An 18,847-nucleotide genomic window follows, 5' to 3' on the forward strand; every position below is an offset into this window, starting at 1 on the left:
TACAATGAAACACAGTGCTGCAGTGCGGATGCGCAACAAAGAGGTCACTGTTGTGGTGGGAACACCATGGTAGCTCTAAATTTGCTGATAGGCTCATTGAGAATATCAGCAGGCAATACATAGCAACATCAGGCTCTGACTGGTGGGCTCACCATTGGAGTGGGATAACAGTTTGCCAGACTTTGAGGTGGTGGAGATTTAGAGCACTTCAGACACGTATCTCCCGAATTGGTGTGAAGTTTATGAACTTTAATTGAATAAAGGTGCAAAGCAGCAGCATGTGGTCTGGCGGACAGCCTGTTGCAAAAGTGATATCACCGACCTAACATCGGAGTGTGATCCTGCAACATCTTCAATGAGATGAGGAGAGGTGCTGACCAACGGCCATTGAGAGGAGCAGTGGGGTGACTTTCAACCTCTGGCTGGGGAGGGCAAGTAGGCAACCAACCAAAAAGAACAGAGGCCACCAGGTCAGATAGCCAGAGGCAACCTACCAGGAGCATAGACAGTCTCCGAGGGTTGAGGCTGAAGGCCCGGCCACCCGAACAAGAATAGAGAGATGAGCAAAGCAACAGCCCAGAGATACAAAGCAGGCAAGTGCTGGCGTCGTGTCTCTGGGAGAAGCGTGAGCGAGGTGACTTGATCAGAGCCGGAGGCCAGCCAGGCAGAGCTGAGCGTGAGGGGGCTGGCCTGGCAGCAACAGACGAGGCAGAGAGGGCGAGAGAGAGCAGAGGCCAGGCCTGATAGCCGGCAGCAGCCAGCCAGGAGCACAAGCAGTCATCGAGGGCCGAGGCCCAAGGTCCAGCCACCCGAGCGAGAGCCAAGAGGTGAGCAGTGCAACAGTCCGATGGTGCAAAAAAGGCAGGCAAGCGTCGGTGTCGTATCTCGGGGAATCAGGGAGCAGTACCTTGTGCAAGGTTAGCGACCTCACAACAGCCAGAGGCCAGGGAGGCAGAGCTAAGAGTGAGAGGGCGAGGCAGCAACCGGACTGGGCAGCATAGGCAAGAGTGTGCAAAGGCCAGGTCAGATAGCCAGCAGCAACCAGTCAAGAGCACTGGAGGGCATCAAAAGTAGAGGCCTGGCCTCCCGAGTGAGAGCTGAGCAGAGATGTCCTTGTGGGTGTAAATTGATGTTAGAGGGTGGGGCTTGACATCACTGGGGGCAGGCTACCATCATTAGGACATAACTTGGGCCCCCAAAAGTGTAAGTCTGCCTCTGTTGGTAGGATTAGAGGGGACGAGGGAAAGCATTTTCACTCGAAGGGTGATGGGCATCTGGAATTCACTGCTTAAGTTGGTAGTTGAGGCTGAAATGCTAAATTCACTGAAAAGGTAGCTGGATCTGCTTCTCCAATGCTCTAATCTGCAAGGCTATGGACCAGGTAACGATGGGCTTAATGGCTTCCTTCGTAACTGCAGCCTTTCCACTTTTACAGATGCACTATAGAAAGCATCCTATCGGGCTGCATCACAGCCTGGTATGGCTCGGCCCAGGACCGTAAGGAACTTCAGAGAGTCGTGAATACTGCCCAGTCCATCACACAAACCTGCCTCCCATCCATGGACTCCATCTACACCTCCCGCTGCCGGGGGAAAGCCCGCAGCATAATCAAGAATCCCTCCCACCCAGCTTACTCACTTTTCCAACTTCTTTCATCAGGCAGGAGATACAGAAGTCTGAGAACACGCCCGAACAGACTCAAAAACAGCTTCTTCCCCACTGTCACCAGACTCCTAAATGACCCTCTTATTGACTGACCTCATTAACACTACACCCTGTATGCTTCATCCGATGCCAATGCTTATGTAGTTACATTGTATATCTTGTGTTGCCATATTATGTATTTTCTTGAATTTTGTTTAATTTCCTTTTCTTCCATGTACTGAATGATCTGTTGAGCTGCTTGCAGAAAAATACTTTTCACTGTACCTTGGTACACGTGACAATAAACAAATCCAATCCAATCTCAACTGCTTCTTTTGCCCATTACCTTAACACTGTGCCCTCTTGTTCTCATTCCTTTCCTTATTGGGTGCAGTTTTCCTGTACTATATCTTCTATACTCTGGTTTCCTCCCACAGTCCAAAGATGTGCGGGTTAGGTGGATTGGCTATGCTAAATTGCCCTTAGTGTCCTAAAAAATAAGGTGGGGGGGGGGGGGGGGCTGTTGGGTTACTGGTATAGGGTGGATACGTTGACTGGAGTAGGGTGATCATTGCTCGGCACAACATCGAGGGCCGAAGGGCCTGTTCTGTGCTGTTCTATATCTTCCTCTATTTGAAAGCTGCCATTGTCCCCGAGGAACCATAGGCTTTTGTTGGATTTTCACGGTAACTTCATTGCAGTGTTAATGTAAGCCTACTTGTGACAATAAAGATTATTATTATTAGGCTGCGTTTGCATTTTGAGGGGGAGACCAGAGGGTCACCACACCTCAGGTGAGGTTGAGAAGGTGGGCCTACGTGAATAACCTCATTGGGTACAGGAATTGGACCCACGCTGTTGGCACCCACCTCTCGGCATTCACAAACCAGCGGTCCAGCTAACCGAGGTAAACCAAACCCTATCTCCTCTGTCTAGAGTAGAACCTTCATAAATCTGTGCAACTCGACCTTCCCTTCTCCAAGGAAAACAATCCCAACCACACCAATCTATCTACCCTTGCTGGGTGGTGACCCCTTGGATTTGGACCACATCTTCTCCCCTGACCACCGGATTAACGCAGCATTGCAGAGATACGTGTCAGTACAACCACAGCTCGGGTGCAGTGACCAGGGTAGGAAAGCAGGTCCGCTGCCCTGTCAGCGGTTACTCCTCGCCCCCGGGAGCGGGGGAGCTGTGCAGCCCGCATGGCCGCGACAGCTGAGCCAGCCTCGCCGCCGCGGGGTCCGTGTGTTGCGAATCACCAGCGCCCCGCCACAGCCCATGATATCACCTGATAGACACCCCCAGCCACCAATCAGAGGCCGCCTGCGTCAATGACCAGCGAGTGCAATCAGCGCGGAGAGGAGGCGGGACCTGTGCGGCCCCACCCCCTCGCCGGATTGACCAATGGCGGCGTGCCCACACCCCAAACGGGAGGCGGGTGGAAAACAAATACCATCCGTCCCAATCTATGGATTTGAAATCAATGCCGCGCGTGCGCGTATCGCCCCCCCACAAAAAAAACATATCATTCCTCTTCCCCTTCTGGACGCCAGGCTAATTTTCTAGGGGCGGAATAACGGAGAGGGCGGTCTGACCACGGACCAGCGGGGAGGCGGGCAGAGGAGCGTCCGTCCAATGGGGCGGCCGGGCCGCAGTCACGTGACTTTAAACGGGGAACGGTGACGCGCGCTGTGTGTAAATGCGCGAGCCGCCGCCGCGAGCCCCGCACTCTCGGCTCGAGCCGTATTTGCATTGGAACATCCCACCAACTAGCAGCAGCAGCAGCAGCAGCAGCTCCCAGCGCTCTCCCTCCAACATCGACAACTATGTCAGACACCAAGTCAGACAGCAAAGTAGAAATAAGTGTCGAGCGAGCCCCGAAGGTAACCGTGCGCTGGTTGTTTTCGTCTGGGGGGTGGGTTTGGGGGGGGAGGGGGGATCGATGGAGAGGGTAAACAAAACAAAAAGTAAGGGGGTGGATCGGTGAGAGGGTAAGCAAAAAAAAGTAACAAGAAAAATGCAACAATCTTCGCGTTGATACATGCGAAAGGAATCAATCAGCACGGGGGCTCTCTTTGTGTTTGAGGCACATCTCGTGTCCGAATGTTGATTGATGTCAGATTGATGGCAAACCACTTCTGAGAGGAGGAAAAATACAACTTTCAAAAGGAAGGTTGGCTTTTAAAAAAAATAAATAAATGTATCAAAAAGCATATCGCCCGTGTGAATCCTGAAGTCTTGAGAAGTGCTGAACGTGCCAGGTACTTGGTGAAAGTTGGCGTTTGCTTTCGCGGGACCGGGGCTGGTAGGAAAAGCCCGGAAAACTGCGCTCGTCTCTAATTTTTGTTTCGGCCGGAATGTTGCTGTCGTGCGGAAACTTCTGCATTTGGTCCCGGAATGGGAAAGTAGCTCCAGGGGCAGCAGCGTGGATGCGGTGATGGGAGTTTCGCGCAAGCTGTTGTTGGCGGAGAGTTGCTTCACTTCGTTATTGTTCCTAAAATCGGGTGCGTTCCGGGGTCGACCTTCCGTTCCCTCTCTCCTCTCCCCCCCCCCCCCCCCCCCCCCAGCTGCTGTTGTCTCGGTCTATCTCTTCGGATACAGTTGAGTTGCATTGTAGCAACATCAAAGGGGGCAGCGCGGTTGGAGAGGCTGCGAGCGCCTCGTTCACATCCAGCTTATCTTGTTTGTGTTCAGATTTCAGTTAAATGACCTGATTTCCCGCCACTGGCAGCCTTCCCCTTTCAAAGTGCTCGGTGTGTTGACTGAGAGCAGTTTGGAGTTGAACCTTTTAAAGATGTTGTGAGGAGCGCGCTGTCTGGGTATCACTGCTCCTGACTACAATAAGGACGCGTGCACCTAACCCGGTCAGCGTTTAAATGCATCGGAGCAAGGATAAGAATACATCATTTTTGTTGTTGTTGAAAAACACTCTTTATCTGGAGTGACTGTTTAGCCAAGTCAGATAAACATTTACGTAAGCTCAGATGTGAACTGTTGACTTTGACATTTCTCGTCGTTTTCGCGCGATATGCTGAACAAATACATCGATCGGATTCCACTCGCTTTCCTCAGAAGGAAGATGCAATGTTAAACCGTATCCATCTTTGGGAGGGGGGGGGGGGGGGGGGGGAGAGGATGTTGCACCGTGCTGTAAATATCCTGGTTAATGAAGGGATTAGTCTGAACCTTGAGGTTTCAAATTCTATTGTTTAAAAACAAATCCCCCTTTCTCTTCTCGCTTCCACCCCCCATCCCCAAAAAGGGCCCAAGCTGCCGAGTTCATTCTGCAGAAGCCGGTCTAGCAGCACAATAAGCGCTGCGAGGAATTTCTGACTCTTTGCAGTTGACATTTGTCTGAGGAAAATAGTCGGTTTGAAGTGTGGGAGCTGAATCTGTTCCTTCCGTCTCTCATCTCGCTCTCGGGGACCGAGTTGATCGTAACCGATCGACTTGTCTTAAAGGGTGACCCGGTCGTGGCTTCCCTTCATTTTCGGTCTTGCATATTTTCGTGTCGCTGAGCCTGGCGGACAAATCACTTTGATCCCACGACTAATCTTTCGGGAGAGAAGAATGCACGATATTAATATCGGCCGGCGGAAAAGGTGGCCCCTGGGACGATGATTGCCAGCGATAACAGGATTAACATTAGATGGAGAACAATCCCACCAAATTGAGTGAGGAGCGATCAGATCGCGAGGTGTAAAGTGGAAGGTGGCCATATATTTATCGAGTTATCCTTCTCCGCGGGGGCTGGCAATACCAGTTACCTCTGATTCAGTTAGAGGTTTTCGTATCTAATGAATTCACTCTTATCAAAAGTGTATTTTTTAAACGGGTGGGTTAAAAATTTCCACCGTTGTCCAGATGGGATCATTGCCGTTTACTGCGAGCGGGCTGTCTTCGGGGGAGGGGGGGGGGGGGGGAAGAGAGCTAGCAGGTATTTCCAAATCGTTGACCGTGCGATACAACTCTTGTAACATGCACGGGGGGAGGGGGGCGAACTAATGTTGTTGTGGATCTGGTGGCGCTTGAGCGGCTCGCATATGGAGAGGCGCCCACTTGTGAGGCTGCCGAGATGGCGGAGAGGAGAAGCGTTGAAAGAAAGGTGGATGTGTGCGCTATTTCTGGCGCTGGACGCGTGGTAGGCGGTGCATACGGAGCACGCTGAGAGTTTGCGGGGCGGGTTACTGAACAATAAGGCAGAGCCGCGCTGTTAGGTTGCCATTCCCAATATGCCCCGTGGCTTCCAGCAACCTCGATTTTAAAGGGGGCGGGCGGGGGACACCTCGCGATACCACTGGGCTAGGCGGCGCCGATTGCTGGAGCCGGCCAATAAATAAAACACTAGCAGACAATTCAATGTTGACGTCCATGTTACTCGACACTTGTTTTAAAAATCCTGAACTGAGGGGCGGGCGGGTCTCAAACTTCAAGACAGGAGACGAAGTGATGAAAGGTAGCTCTTCTCTCCCCCCGCAGCATTTGGTTAGTTGCAGGAAGTTTGACGTTTTTCTCTCTCTCTCAGGACTTGAAAAAAACTCAAGAGGTAGAGCCGGAAAACGGCAAAGGTGACGCGCCAGCCAATGGAAATGCTGTGAGTTGCCAAACTATTAGCTGTGTGTGTTTTTTTTTAACCTGGAAAAATATGAATATTTTTGACATGTGGTATTGATTTCGATAAGGGCAATGAAGAAAATGGAGAGGAAGTTGAAGAGAATGCAGACGAAGTAGAAGATGAAGAAAGCGAAGATGTTGGTGAAGATGATGAGGAGGAAGATGATGAAGAAGGTAATTTGCTTTCACCAGTGTTTTTAATTTGGAAGTCAATGGGGAGAAATATTGCACCTACTACTTAAATGGCCCGGGTAAAAGGTTAATAGAAATAACTTTGGACATAAGTTAGTATAAGTATATCAACTTGCAAGGTAAATCCTGAAAGGCATTGTTGTGGTGCCTGGAGTACACCAGGCCTGTAACTTAGGCTTCACTGATTGGACCTCTTCAGTCTAGTTTCAACAAGCTGTGAGTCTTGCCATTTTTGACTCACTGGTTCTATCTTTTCTAGTATATAATAATATTTCTAATCACTTTTATGGGTTGAAGCACAATTTGTAGCCTTTTGAGTCCTCATTTCAACTTTGCAAATTTGCCCTTCATTTTGCCTGTGTTCAAAATTTGTTCCCATTTTGTTACTCCAATATTAATATTCAGTTACTGTTCTCTATAGTGACACTACTGGCCATTTTGGGAATGGCAAGAGATGTTTCCAAATTCTGGCTGTTTGTTTTGCTGTCTGTGTTCCTTCTCATTTCAGGAGTGGAACAGTAAGTACTGTGACTCAACAGGGCTTAATATTTGTTTAAACCCATGTCACATACATGAATTGAAGCAAATGGAGATTTTCTTCATGCACTTTTGAATGGCAATAAGTATTGGATCCAAAGCCTGGCAATCTGATGGTGGAAGGCGTTTGTTTTCTGTGCAGTTTTGCTTGTGCTCGTTCGTTGTTAAATGGATGACTTCTTTCTCTCTAGATGAGGAGGGTGATGATGAGGAATGTGAGGGCGCTGCAGAAAAACGGGTCGCTGAAGATGCAGAGGTACGTGGTTCCGATGTGTTTTTTTGCTCCCTTTAGCGAATGTAATTGAGATTTGTGAAAGTGGTTTCTTAATCTTTTGAATCAAGTTTGAAAAAAATAAAAAGTTGGCTCCTCTGGTTTTGGATATATTTGGGATTAGTCTGCAAAGACTGCATTACCTTGCCTGCACTGAAACCAATGTTTGTAACATTTTCATATTCAAATTAAAATACTGCATATAAAGTACTGTAACTCTTGGCAAGGTCATGAAACTTGCTTTCAATTAGTATCTAGCTGCAATGACTAAAACAAAAAAGTCAAGGCAGTGTTTGTATTTAAACAGTTATGAAATGAGGCATGGTGACAAAATCCTTATTCATTAATGTTTTTCAACTCCATAGGATGATGTTGCAAAGAAGAAGCAGAAAACAGATAAAGAATAAGCTGTATTTTCATCACATTTTCCCCAATTTTTTTTTCTGTTGGAAAAACTTGGTCATCATCACTAAGTAGAGTGTACACCAGTGCAAGTCAACTACAGAATTTTAAAAATAAAATTACTAAGACTTCACGGCCCTACTTCTTTCTTAAAATCCTAAAGGAGAATTTGTTTGTATTTTTATTTACATTTTATATTTTTGTACATATGGTTAGAGGTCAGCCAATTTAAACAGTGATCTCTGGTGACCAAACAGGGCTTTGAAGTTCTTCTGTAAAACTGACTTTACTGGTGGTTTGACCATGTCTTGGCCACATTATCTTAAAAGGTAATCTGTAAAAACAAAATTAATTTTCAGCATTCCAATAACTGTATGTACTTTAGCTGTACTATAAGTAGTTGGTTTGTATGCGGTGGAAAGGCCAAAGATCAAGTTTTTTTTTTGTCTGAAATACTGTCCATTGTGGCCTGTTGTATGTGTGAAAAGTTTGTTGTCCACAATAAACCGGAATTTTATTTTGCTGAGTTTTTCTGATGAATTGACTTGTTGAGACTTTATTTAAATGCACATTACAGTTTAAGATACTCCACACACTGACTTAAATGAAAGCAAATATTTTCTATCATCTGTGGGAACACTGCACTTGTCGACAGTCATCTTCATCCTTGAACTCTGATTTGTTCTGTGTTGAAATGTTGCGTAAACATAGTTTATAATGCCAAACAAAACAATGGTGGCACAAAGTGAAAACAAACATACATTGACTTACTTTCTTCACATAGATAAATGTGATTCCATAAAATCTCTCCACTTGGAGAAGTGGTAAGTAGCAAGTCAAATGAACAAACCATTTTTTGTTTTGATTCAGACTATAGAACATAGGAACTAATCATTAAATCTAAAAAATGCAGTAACCATTCTAGATGTTCTTCTGCAGTTTAAGAAGTTCATTTATTTGTAATAAAGATCAGAGATGTTGCATTTCAATGTGTTGTCTTGCAACATTGAATTATTAGAGGAATATCTTATTAGATTTGTTAGCAGATGAAATGTCAGAACTTGTTCCTGTTGCCATGCCACAATCCATTTTTAATATCAAAAATCCTATTAGTGAACGAACATCAGGAATCTAGATTATACGAGTCTTTGAGGAAACATAGAAATGACTATTTGGTCTGATAGATTAGAGAAAGCGTTGGAAGTGGAATGACATGGTTGTTTAATCCATTTACAACACTTGGGTGACATCCATATTTCCTCAGCTTGAATTCACTGTTCAAACTGACATCACTTGATGGTTAACAGAGTACTGCCTTTTCCAGCTAATTGATATTGTATCCTAATTAGATTAAACTCTTTACTATGACTAAATTTGGGAGGCACGGTGGTTAGCACTGCTGACTCCATGCTAGGGACCTGCGTTAGATTCTGGCATTGAGTGAACTGTAGAGTTTGCACGTTCTCCCCATGTCAGTGTGGGTTTCCTTTGGGTGGACTGTGGGAAGAAACTGGAGCAAAGGTGTGCAGATGGGGTGGATTTGCCATGCTAAAACGTTACCCCTTAGTGTCTGGAGATGTGCAGGTTAGGTGGACCTAGGTAGGGTGCTCTTTCAGCAGATCGGACCAGACTCAATGGGCTGAATGGCCTCCTGTACTGTAGGGATTCTAAGTTCCTGTTATTATTCCATCCTTTGTGGAAGCAAGGTTTGCCATTCAGTAGTTTTCATGCAACTTGCAATTGGTGTGATGGATTTGTGGTGTAGAACCATATCATCCCAGGTTTAGCCACAAATTGGTTAGTCGGGTGGGCATATGTGGGGAATATTATAGCCGTACTCTGGCTCCAAGCTAAAGATGATAGTAGAAGGTCACTTGTTAATTGCTTTCCAGTTTATCGAAAGCAGAAATTAGGTGGGGGAAATGTTGGGATTGACAGCAGTTTCCTCCCCGCCCAAAGAATGAATTTGAATAGTCTGCTACTGTTTATCTCGGCTCATGTATGAAGGACATTAGAGAGGTTGGGCGTTACTGTCGCTTGCTGAAATACACTACAATATTAGTCATGCAATTCAGCAAACAAAGTGAAAATAAAAGTTGGCATGTTTGAAAATTAGAAGTGAAATCAAAAACTTTACCAGTACTGGGTTAGAGTTATATTAAATTTAACTTTAGAATCTGAGAAGAGACCATTTCAGAATAATATAAGCAGGCTTACATTACACTGCAATGAAGTTACTGTGAAAATCCCCTAGTCATAACACTACAGCACCTGTTCGGGTACACGGAGGGAGAATTCAGAATGTCCAATTCACCTAACATGCATGTCTTTCGGGACTTATGGGAGGAAACCGGCTCACCTGGTGGAAACCTCTTAACCTTACAGCACGGTCGTCCTGATGAGTTTCCTGGCACTTAGATGTGTTAAATAATACATGTAAGGATAGCAAATTTATTATTAATGTCCATAGCTTTTATTTAAAAACTAGAATTATTGAATTTTTTTCATACTTTTATGAATTAATCCTTTCAAAAAAAAAATGCTGAGTGTTTATTTTTCTTGGAGTATACACATTCTTTAATAAATCACCTGATGGTAACAATTGGCTGCATTTAACAGGAGAAGAATGCAGACATTTAATGGCTTACTGGCTGTTGTTAGTCGAGAGGTGGAACCTCTCCTAGAACATGAACATGAAGCCCAGCTTCAGAAATGCCGGCCAATCGGATCCTTCCTGCTCACCAGTACTGGCAGTGCCACAGGGAGTGCTGGTCACTGCTGGTATCTCACATGGGTGATGATCTGAGCTGTGCTAAAACTGAAGGTGAGTTTTGGGGGTTCTTGCCAGGGCCAAGTTGGCATGCTCAGGTGAGGGATTTGAAGCTGGTGCCCAGGAAGTGGTGGCTTGAGTGGGTGTAACACCTTAGTGGGATTGGCGGGGGGGAAAGAGTGTGGAGGTTACATCTTGGGACAGAAAGAGAACCTGAGAGATGGAGTTCCACTTTGTGGGGAGCCCTCAGATGGGCCCTGGGGAAAATTATCTGGGTGCTTGACATGGTCCTCTTTGCACTGCTGGTTAAATCCTGAGGCCCGGTGGTTAGCACTGGGACTGCAGCGCTGAGGACCCGGGTTTGAATCCCGGCCCTGGGTCACTGTCCTCGTGGAGTTTGCACATTCTCCCCATGTTTGCGTGGGTTTCACCCCCGCAACCCAAAGATGTGTTGGTTAGGTTGGCCACGCGAAATTGCCCCTTAATTGTAAAAGAAAAATAATTGGCTACTCTAACATTTAAAAAAAAAATTCTACAGCGGCAAGATCAGCCTCCAAAATGGAAATTAATTGCCCACTTATGGGCCTCAATTGGCCCGCAGGTGGCTGAGTTTCCTGATGTTGCCCTCGCAGCGGGTATAATTGTGGCAGGTGGGCTGCCTGCTGAATTTAATTTGCCCTCCCTCCCACCTTCCAAACCCCCTGATGGTGGAGGAAGTGCAGCCTAATGGATGAAAATAATGGCAAGCTGTTATTTAACTACTGGTATCTGAAATAAAATGTACAGTTTGTAAATTGGATTAATAATGCTGAATGGTAGTTTTCCTTAAGAACAATGACAAAGGAACACTTTGCGTGATGTGTTTCCATGCCTGGGCATTTCCATACCTTATTTTTGATCTAATCTGGGGATGTTCTGCAGTTTTATGAAGTGTGTTTGGGCTGTATATCTTTTCACTTGGTTTTAATGTGCTTGGGAAAATTTGATCAAGATGTACTCCTTTACCCTTGATTTGGAAGTGCAAATATAACTACATCCCAAAATATTTCTTCATGCATTTTTAAAAAACAACTTTAATGCTGTTCTTAAAAGTTATCACTTTAAAAAAAAACAAGTATCTGAGTGTCAATAGAGCAAATACTGTATATTACATTCCTGTTTGTGAATTGGCGTGAAGTATCAAAATAACGTTTTGTTGCAGAAATTGTATTTGGTTCTTACATTTACAGCTCCTACATAATTGGATGGAAAGAAAATTTTGTTTTAACATTAGTTTCTTAATGAGGGTGCACCTTTTGACTGTTTAGGTTTTTATTCAATCAGGGGTTTAAAATACACTCTTGTAAGTCAGGAATACATTTGACCACTTGATTCAAATCTGTAAAGTGGCATAGAATCTGAAAGTCTTGGCAATAATTTAATGTACAATATTTTACAGTTCCAGGTCTATTAACACAATTTGTGTCACTCAGGTTTGAGAATACAAGGGCAGCATGGTGGCCTAGTGGTTAGCACAACCGCCTCACGGCGCTGAGGTCCCAGGTTCGATCCCGGCTCTGGGTCACTGTCCATGTGGAGTTTGCACATTCTCCCCGTGTCTGCGTGGGTTTCGCCCCCACAACCCAAAAAAAATGTGCAGAGTAGGTGGATTGGCCACGCTAAATTGCCCCTTAATTGGAAAAAATAATTAAATAAAAAAAAAAAAGTTTGAGACTACAGCTTCATTGTAAGATCAATACCTTGAGGTAGAGATCACGAATACAAAGATGTATGATTCACTCGGTTTGTTTTAATCTATGTGCAGTTTGTAGAAAGATGCGTGTCAGTCAGGAACATTGGACAGTGCAAGAGTGGAATGGAATAGTAGTCCACTCCACTCTGTAACCTACTTCCCTTGATGTCTGTCCAGTTATCCTTTAAATTAATCTGGCAGAAGCTGAGCATTATTTTATTTTAAAACTGGCAAAATTGCAACAAAATGCCAATGAACAAGACGTTAATTTGTAGCAATCGGCTCTTGATCATCTGGCAGCAGTTTTGGGAGAGAAGAAAAATCAAGTCAGAAAATGTCAACAGTTGCTATCAGCAGCAGAAAGAAAAGACAATGGCTGAAATATTTTTCCAAAATCAGGCAGACTGCCAGCTTTTCTTCTGCTTGCTGGTTACATTGGTATTTTAAATACAATTTATAATTACGCAACTTGGCAAATTATATTTCAACCTTAACTATAACTGCATTATATTTCAACCTTACTATAAACATCTACTTAGGTTAGAAATGTATACCTGAAATTTTCAACTTGAACTTTAACTGCTGCAAGGGATTCAAACTTGACAGCGAGGCCACTGTGATTTTTTTTCAATTGTCTGTGCCTGACTATGTGAGACATACTCTGAATAGGCGAGGGACAGGGTGAGTATTCTTAGCCCGTTCCCTTCAAATATCAGCAGAGCCTTTATTCTGAAGTACTGCCAATACCCTATTTGCACAAACTCCAGAATTCCATCAGGTCGAACCTCAAAAAAGCTTTGATTGTAAGTGACTTCTAAATGTGGACCTTCACAGTTGCCGACTGTTGTTGAGCCAAAATCCTGGAATTCTATACCTAACACTGGCATGGGAGAATCATCAGCACCAGGAATCAATCATCATGTTTGCATCTCGTTGCTGAATGTGTAAGACTTTAGCAATAAAACTGACTTAGAAAAGATGGTAATGATCGATTGAGTAATTGCATAATATATCAAAACGCATTTTGACTTCATCACTAGAGTAGTTCTAAATGATACATTGTATTATCATGAAGGCAGGAATTTGATGAAAATAGAGCAAGTGGTTTCAAACTTATTGTAATGGCAAAACCATATAGAAGTACTATTGTTTATTCCAAATTATATTCTGAATGTCAAGCTTTTAATGGTTTAAAAACAAAATCACTTCTTTAAATTGGCAATGCTTTTATTGTTAAAATAATTGGAAGTATGGGCTGTCCAATTTGGATTTATGAATCCGATTATTCCCAATTTATGAAAAAACAAATGGGGTTTGTTGCAAGCTTGGTAATAATTAGCTCTTTCAAAGATTGTTAAATGATTTCTTTGTTTTGTGATCATAATAAATTAATGCTGTAATTGAGCAGCTATGTCTCCGTATTGAATTTAATAATCAGATGATCTAAATTGTCTTTGTCATTTTTCTCACAAGCATTTAGCAGGTAGTTGATTTTTAACATAAAGGCTAAATGTACAGATGTTTAACATGTTTCGAATCGGTGTGTGCATCTAAGTTGAAAATGATTAATTGATACACTGAAGTGATAATACACAACACAAATCTTCTACTAAAAAGAAAAAAACGTAAGCTAATGTGAATGAAAAAGAAAATAGTAGGCTGGTCCCATTACAGCTGATTGTTCTATTGAAGCAAAGCCTGAAGATGTAGACAATTAATCATCAGTTGACCAATGCTAGGATTGTATACCTGTATAATTCAGTTGCTTAAATCTCTTTCTACTTGAATTGATACTTGTTATGGTTGAATCCTGGTGTGGATACACTAATCTCTGGTTTCCATGGTTCTTTCAAATGAATTGTTGCTTATTGCTATCTCAGCCAAAATCTCAACCCAAAGTAAAAAAACACCATGCTTGCTGCATACTCCACAAGGGTCGCCATGCTTGCTCGCCAATTCCAACTCCAAATTGTTCACTTGTGAATAAATATACTGTGAAAGTTATAGTAGAAAAAATGCAGCCTCAACATTTTGAACGTTACGGTTATATTTTAGAGGTCCTTGGGAAATCCAAAAACTGATCCCTAAAACATGATGTATTTAAATGAATTCATATGTTTTGAATTAGCCCAGCAGCAAGTAAGACCTATCCAGTATTAGTTTCTATCTTGTTTAATTGGCTAGTCTAACGATAACAAACGAAATTTCCCTTCTACCTCAATTCCAGCGTGTCCCAGATGTATACCCTTCTCATGCCTTGCACCAACTGCTATCAGCTACTTTAATAATTACAAAAAAACTACTTATACTTGGACAGATCTATTCAATCCTACATGGACTTAAAATACTGAGGGAAAATTATGCCACTGGACTCAGCCTAATCATGACTTTAAAGGAAACAATTCCAGGTCTAACAAATTACAAACGCAATTAGGCCCCACAGGGCAATTAGTTAAGATTAACCATCTGTAAGACTACTGGATGCCTAATTATATTTCCCTGAATAATATTCCACAGAGAATATTTGGGCAGAAGAAAATCAAATATAGCATAGCTTTTTCTGCTCTCAAATCCACATAAGGGATAATAAAACAATAATGGGATTACTTTATTCCTTTTGCCAGTACGATTTCATGCACAATCCCCAAGTCCCCGTTTGGCATGTTTGCCACCAGTATCAATCTACGTACCGTACAAGGTTCCCAGAAAATGGAGGCGTAATTGACTATGTCGTTCTGCATTCAACCAGAATGATCATAACTTCCAGACTGCTAGTTCGGATCATGTGGTCCAACATGGAGTCATCTGCAGGATACCTTTTGAAATGGAATGACCAAACACATAGTACTTAAGCTAAGCGAGTACTTGGCTGAGTTATTTTTATACCCCTATCAAACATTGCAAATTTTGTTTCTTTTGAAGCATGAATAGACCACTTCCTGTTCTGTTCTGCCCAATCGCTGCCCTGTGATGTCACAAATTATTAATCACCAATGTAAAAGCATTATTTTGACACAGAGATAGGTGACTAGCTGATTTACTTCAGGTGCTCGAATGAGATTCACAACACCATTTCCATAAATGCTCTCTAAGATCATTTGTTAAATTTAATTTTTCTAAATACTGTATGTAGACCTGCAATTGTTGTGGCTTGCAACCAAGCAACGTTGTCTGAACCATGCTAGTCCCTGTCCGTTCAGAAATATGGCTTCATTGACCCCATTGCCATCATCCTTACAATTGGCAATGTAAATTATCTGTAATGTCTGCCAGTCCTGACAGAGCAACCGTGGGAAGGAGAAAGAAAGGCATTCCATCCTGGGGAGCATGAGAGAAGTGCAAACTGGAGAGAGAGAAAGATACAAGCTGGGAGAGGGAGAGATGAAACACAAGACGGGAGGGGGAGAAATAATTAGAAGCTGGGAGGAAGAAACAAACAAACTGAGGTAGGAGAGAAACACAAACTAGCACAGGGAGTGGAAGAGAATAACACAAACTGGGTTGGGCGAAAGAAACACTTGAGAAGGAGGAAGAGAGATGACATAAATAGGAAGGGAGAAAGCAACACAAACTGTAGAATGGGGAGGGATAGAGAAACAAACATCAGAGAGTGAGAGAGAGAAAGACCACCGGGGAGGAGAGTCAGGCTACTTTGGTGCTGCTCTCTTAAGGATTGAGCATCACCTCCCTGAGGACTGAGACTCACTTCCCTGCAGCTGGGTTTCCATGGTAGATTATGTGAGTCTGGGAGTTGAATTCAAACAATCATAGAATTTACAGTGCAGAAGGAGGCCATTTGGCCCAACAAGTCTGCACCGGCCCTTGAAATGAGCACCCTACCTAAGCCCACAAACTAACCCTATCCCAGTAACCCCACCTAACCTTTTTGGACACTAAGGGCAATTTAGAATGGTCAGTCTACCTAACCTGCACATCTTTGGACTGTGGGAGGAAAGTGGAGCACCCAGAGGAATCCCACACAGACACGGGGAGAATGTGCAGACTCCGCACAGACAGCGACCCAAGCGGGAATCGAACCTGGGAACCTGGCGCTGTGAAGCAACAGTTCTAACAACTGTGCTAAAAATTATTTTAATAATTTGCTGTGTATTGGAAAAGGTCATAAAATTGTATAAAAAGTTTAGTTAGAATTTACTTGCAAGGATGATTTTTTTTGTTGAATCAATGGAATTTACTAAATGTCCCATTGCGCTTGATACTGCCAAATCAGCACACACGTACTTCAATATAACTTACCTTTCTGTCCTTTTGTCGTCTTTGATTTAAGAATTACATCATCATTCTACAAAACTAAAGCCAAATATTTCATTTGGGACTCAGTGATAATGAGAGACTTAACTTGGGTAAATGCAGCAGCATTTGCAAACAGGATCACAGAATAGTTGTAGCAGAAAAGGAGGCCATTTGTCCTATCATATCTCCTGGCTTTATGAAGCAGTAATTTACCTTTTGCCATTCCCCTGCCTTCTCTTAAACATGCATATTATTCCGTTTCGGATAATAATCCAATTTCTTCATGAACACTTTGATTAAACCCACTTCCACCACACTCAAAGACAGTGCATTCCAAATCCTAACCACTTGCAGCGTGAGCTTCTCCATTCTATCTACGTAACTAAAGTTCTTCATCTCTGTAACCACTCACATAAATCTTTTCTGCTTCTCTCTAATGTCTTCATATTCTACCTAAAGAATGTTGAGACCAATCCAGTGTTTTATATAAAATTAACATAGCATCCTTGCTTTTGTACTTCATACTCCTATTAATAAAATCTTGGGTGTTGCTAGTATTATGAGCTCTCAACCTGTCCTATCGACTTCAATGTCTTTTGCACATATACACCCCAGACCCTCTGCTCCTGTACTCCCTTTAGAATTGTACCTTTTTTCTTGTGTCTACATGTTGTTTTTGTTTTTCAGTCCTCCTCTAAACCTTTTATATTCAGTCTGATTCTCTGTTTTATTGTCCACATCACATTTGTTATAACCACACTTTTTCTTTATCTTAATCACTATCTCTTTTGCCATGCAGACAGCTCTGGGTTTGTTTGCCCTATCTTTCTCTTTGTAGGAATATACCTTGAACATGCCTGAATTATCTCTCCTTCAAGGGCAGTCCATTGTTCAGTTTCAGTTTCCCCCACCAACCTTTGATTTAAATTTACCTGCCCCATATCTGTTCTTACTCCATTGAAGTTGACTTTCCCCAGTTAATTATTCTTACTCTGGATTGCTCCTACTTTTCATGGTGTTAAATTGGAATGAAACAAAACATAAATAATTGGATAAAACAAACTGATAGGGATTTAGCTGCACTGAGGACTTGTTAGTAATAATCTTTATTATTGTCACAAATAGTCTCCCAATGATGTTACTGTGAAAATCCCTAGGCGCCACACTCCGGCGCCTGTTCGGGTACACAGAGGGAGAATTCAGAATGCACAATTCACCTAACAAGCATGTCTTTCATGATTTGTGGGAGGAAACCGGAGCACCCAGAGGAAACCCACGCTGACACGGGGAGAATGTGCAGACTCCGCACAGACAGTGACCCAAGCGGGAATCGAATCTGAGAACCCGGCGCTGTGAAGCAACAGTGATAACCACTGTGTTACCATGCCCCCATTGTGAGATGCAGATTATTCTAGCAGCAGGGTGAACCATATACTTCATTAAGTGAATTGATCACGAGCAGTCTAGGGACCTAAATCTCAGCCAAACCTAGTTGCAAAGCAGAGCTCTCGCAGAAAATCAAGCTGTTGTGCAAAAAGAAAGCAGAATAATCTCTCTGTGTGAGACTCCCATTAGTTATACTGCAAACCAGAAGAAAGGTTCCCAAAAGAAAGTTACAGGTCCTGTGTGGTAATTATTTTCTGGATTTAGCTCATAGTGTTAAAACCTATGGGAAGCTGTATTCTCGGAGTTTGGAAAAGTAGGTCAATTTGAATTGGGGGGTACTTCAAGTATACTTTATGGGTAATCATTATGGTTCATTGTAAATGTTCTTCACTGTTGCCTTTATTGTGTGTTTTAAAGTTTGTTATTTGAATAATTTACAAGACTTCCAATTTTTTCCAAATTGAAAAAGAAATAGTTAAGACCTTGGGCGGGATTCTCCGACCCCCTGCTGGGTTGGAGAATCGCCGGGGGGGGGGGGGGGGGGGAGTGAATCCCGCCTCGCCGCTCCGCGCCGGCTGCCGAATTCTCCGCCGTCGGTTTTTTGGTGGTGGCGGGGATCACATTGCGCCGGTTGGGGGCCATTGGCAGTGGCCCCCCGGTGATTCTCTGGGCCCCGATTAAAGGTAGAACTTGAACGTACTGTCTACACCTGCCCCTAATTCCAATTAAGCAAAGCAATACAGTTCAAATGCCATTTATAAATAAAGTTAACAAAAGAGGTTATTTGCTTAGCTGTGCAGACCTTCAGAGAGAGGTCCTTTCCAGAGCAGAGCCAGTACTCTTCTGCTCAACCAAACAGCATTTGGCAAAACTGTTGTTCAACTTAAAATCCTACAACATTAGGCAAAACTACAGACAACCTGGCTCCTCCTATTAATTACATCATCTGGATCCCACCAAATTCCACGACCTGCTTATCTGGGACTAAATACACTTCATCATAAATTATCTGCACTCCAGGGAATCTCAAGAAATCAAAATT

At 43.3% G+C, this 18,847-nt stretch overlaps 1 protein-coding gene across 1 annotated transcript; it reads left to right on the top strand.

Moving 5' to 3' along the window:
• The first annotated feature begins 3,341 nt into the window (after nucleotides 1-3,341).
• On the top strand, nucleotides 3,342-8,203 carry ptmaa (prothymosin alpha a). The gene is made up of 5 exons (XM_038815272.1): nucleotides 3,342-3,530; nucleotides 6,173-6,241; nucleotides 6,330-6,435; nucleotides 7,182-7,246; nucleotides 7,627-8,203. Exons 1-5 carry the CDS (start codon nucleotides 3,474-3,476, stop codon nucleotides 7,666-7,668), a joined length of 339 nt encoding a protein of 112 aa, XP_038671200.1. The 5' UTR covers nucleotides 3,342-3,473; the 3' UTR covers nucleotides 7,669-8,203.
• The last annotated feature ends 10,644 nt before the right edge of the window (nucleotides 8,204-18,847 follow it).

This window comes from Scyliorhinus canicula, chromosome 13 (assembly GCF_902713615.1).
Source record: "Scyliorhinus canicula chromosome 13, sScyCan1.1, whole genome shotgun sequence".
Classification (NCBI taxonomy): Eukaryota; Metazoa; Chordata; class Chondrichthyes; order Carcharhiniformes; family Scyliorhinidae; genus Scyliorhinus; species Scyliorhinus canicula.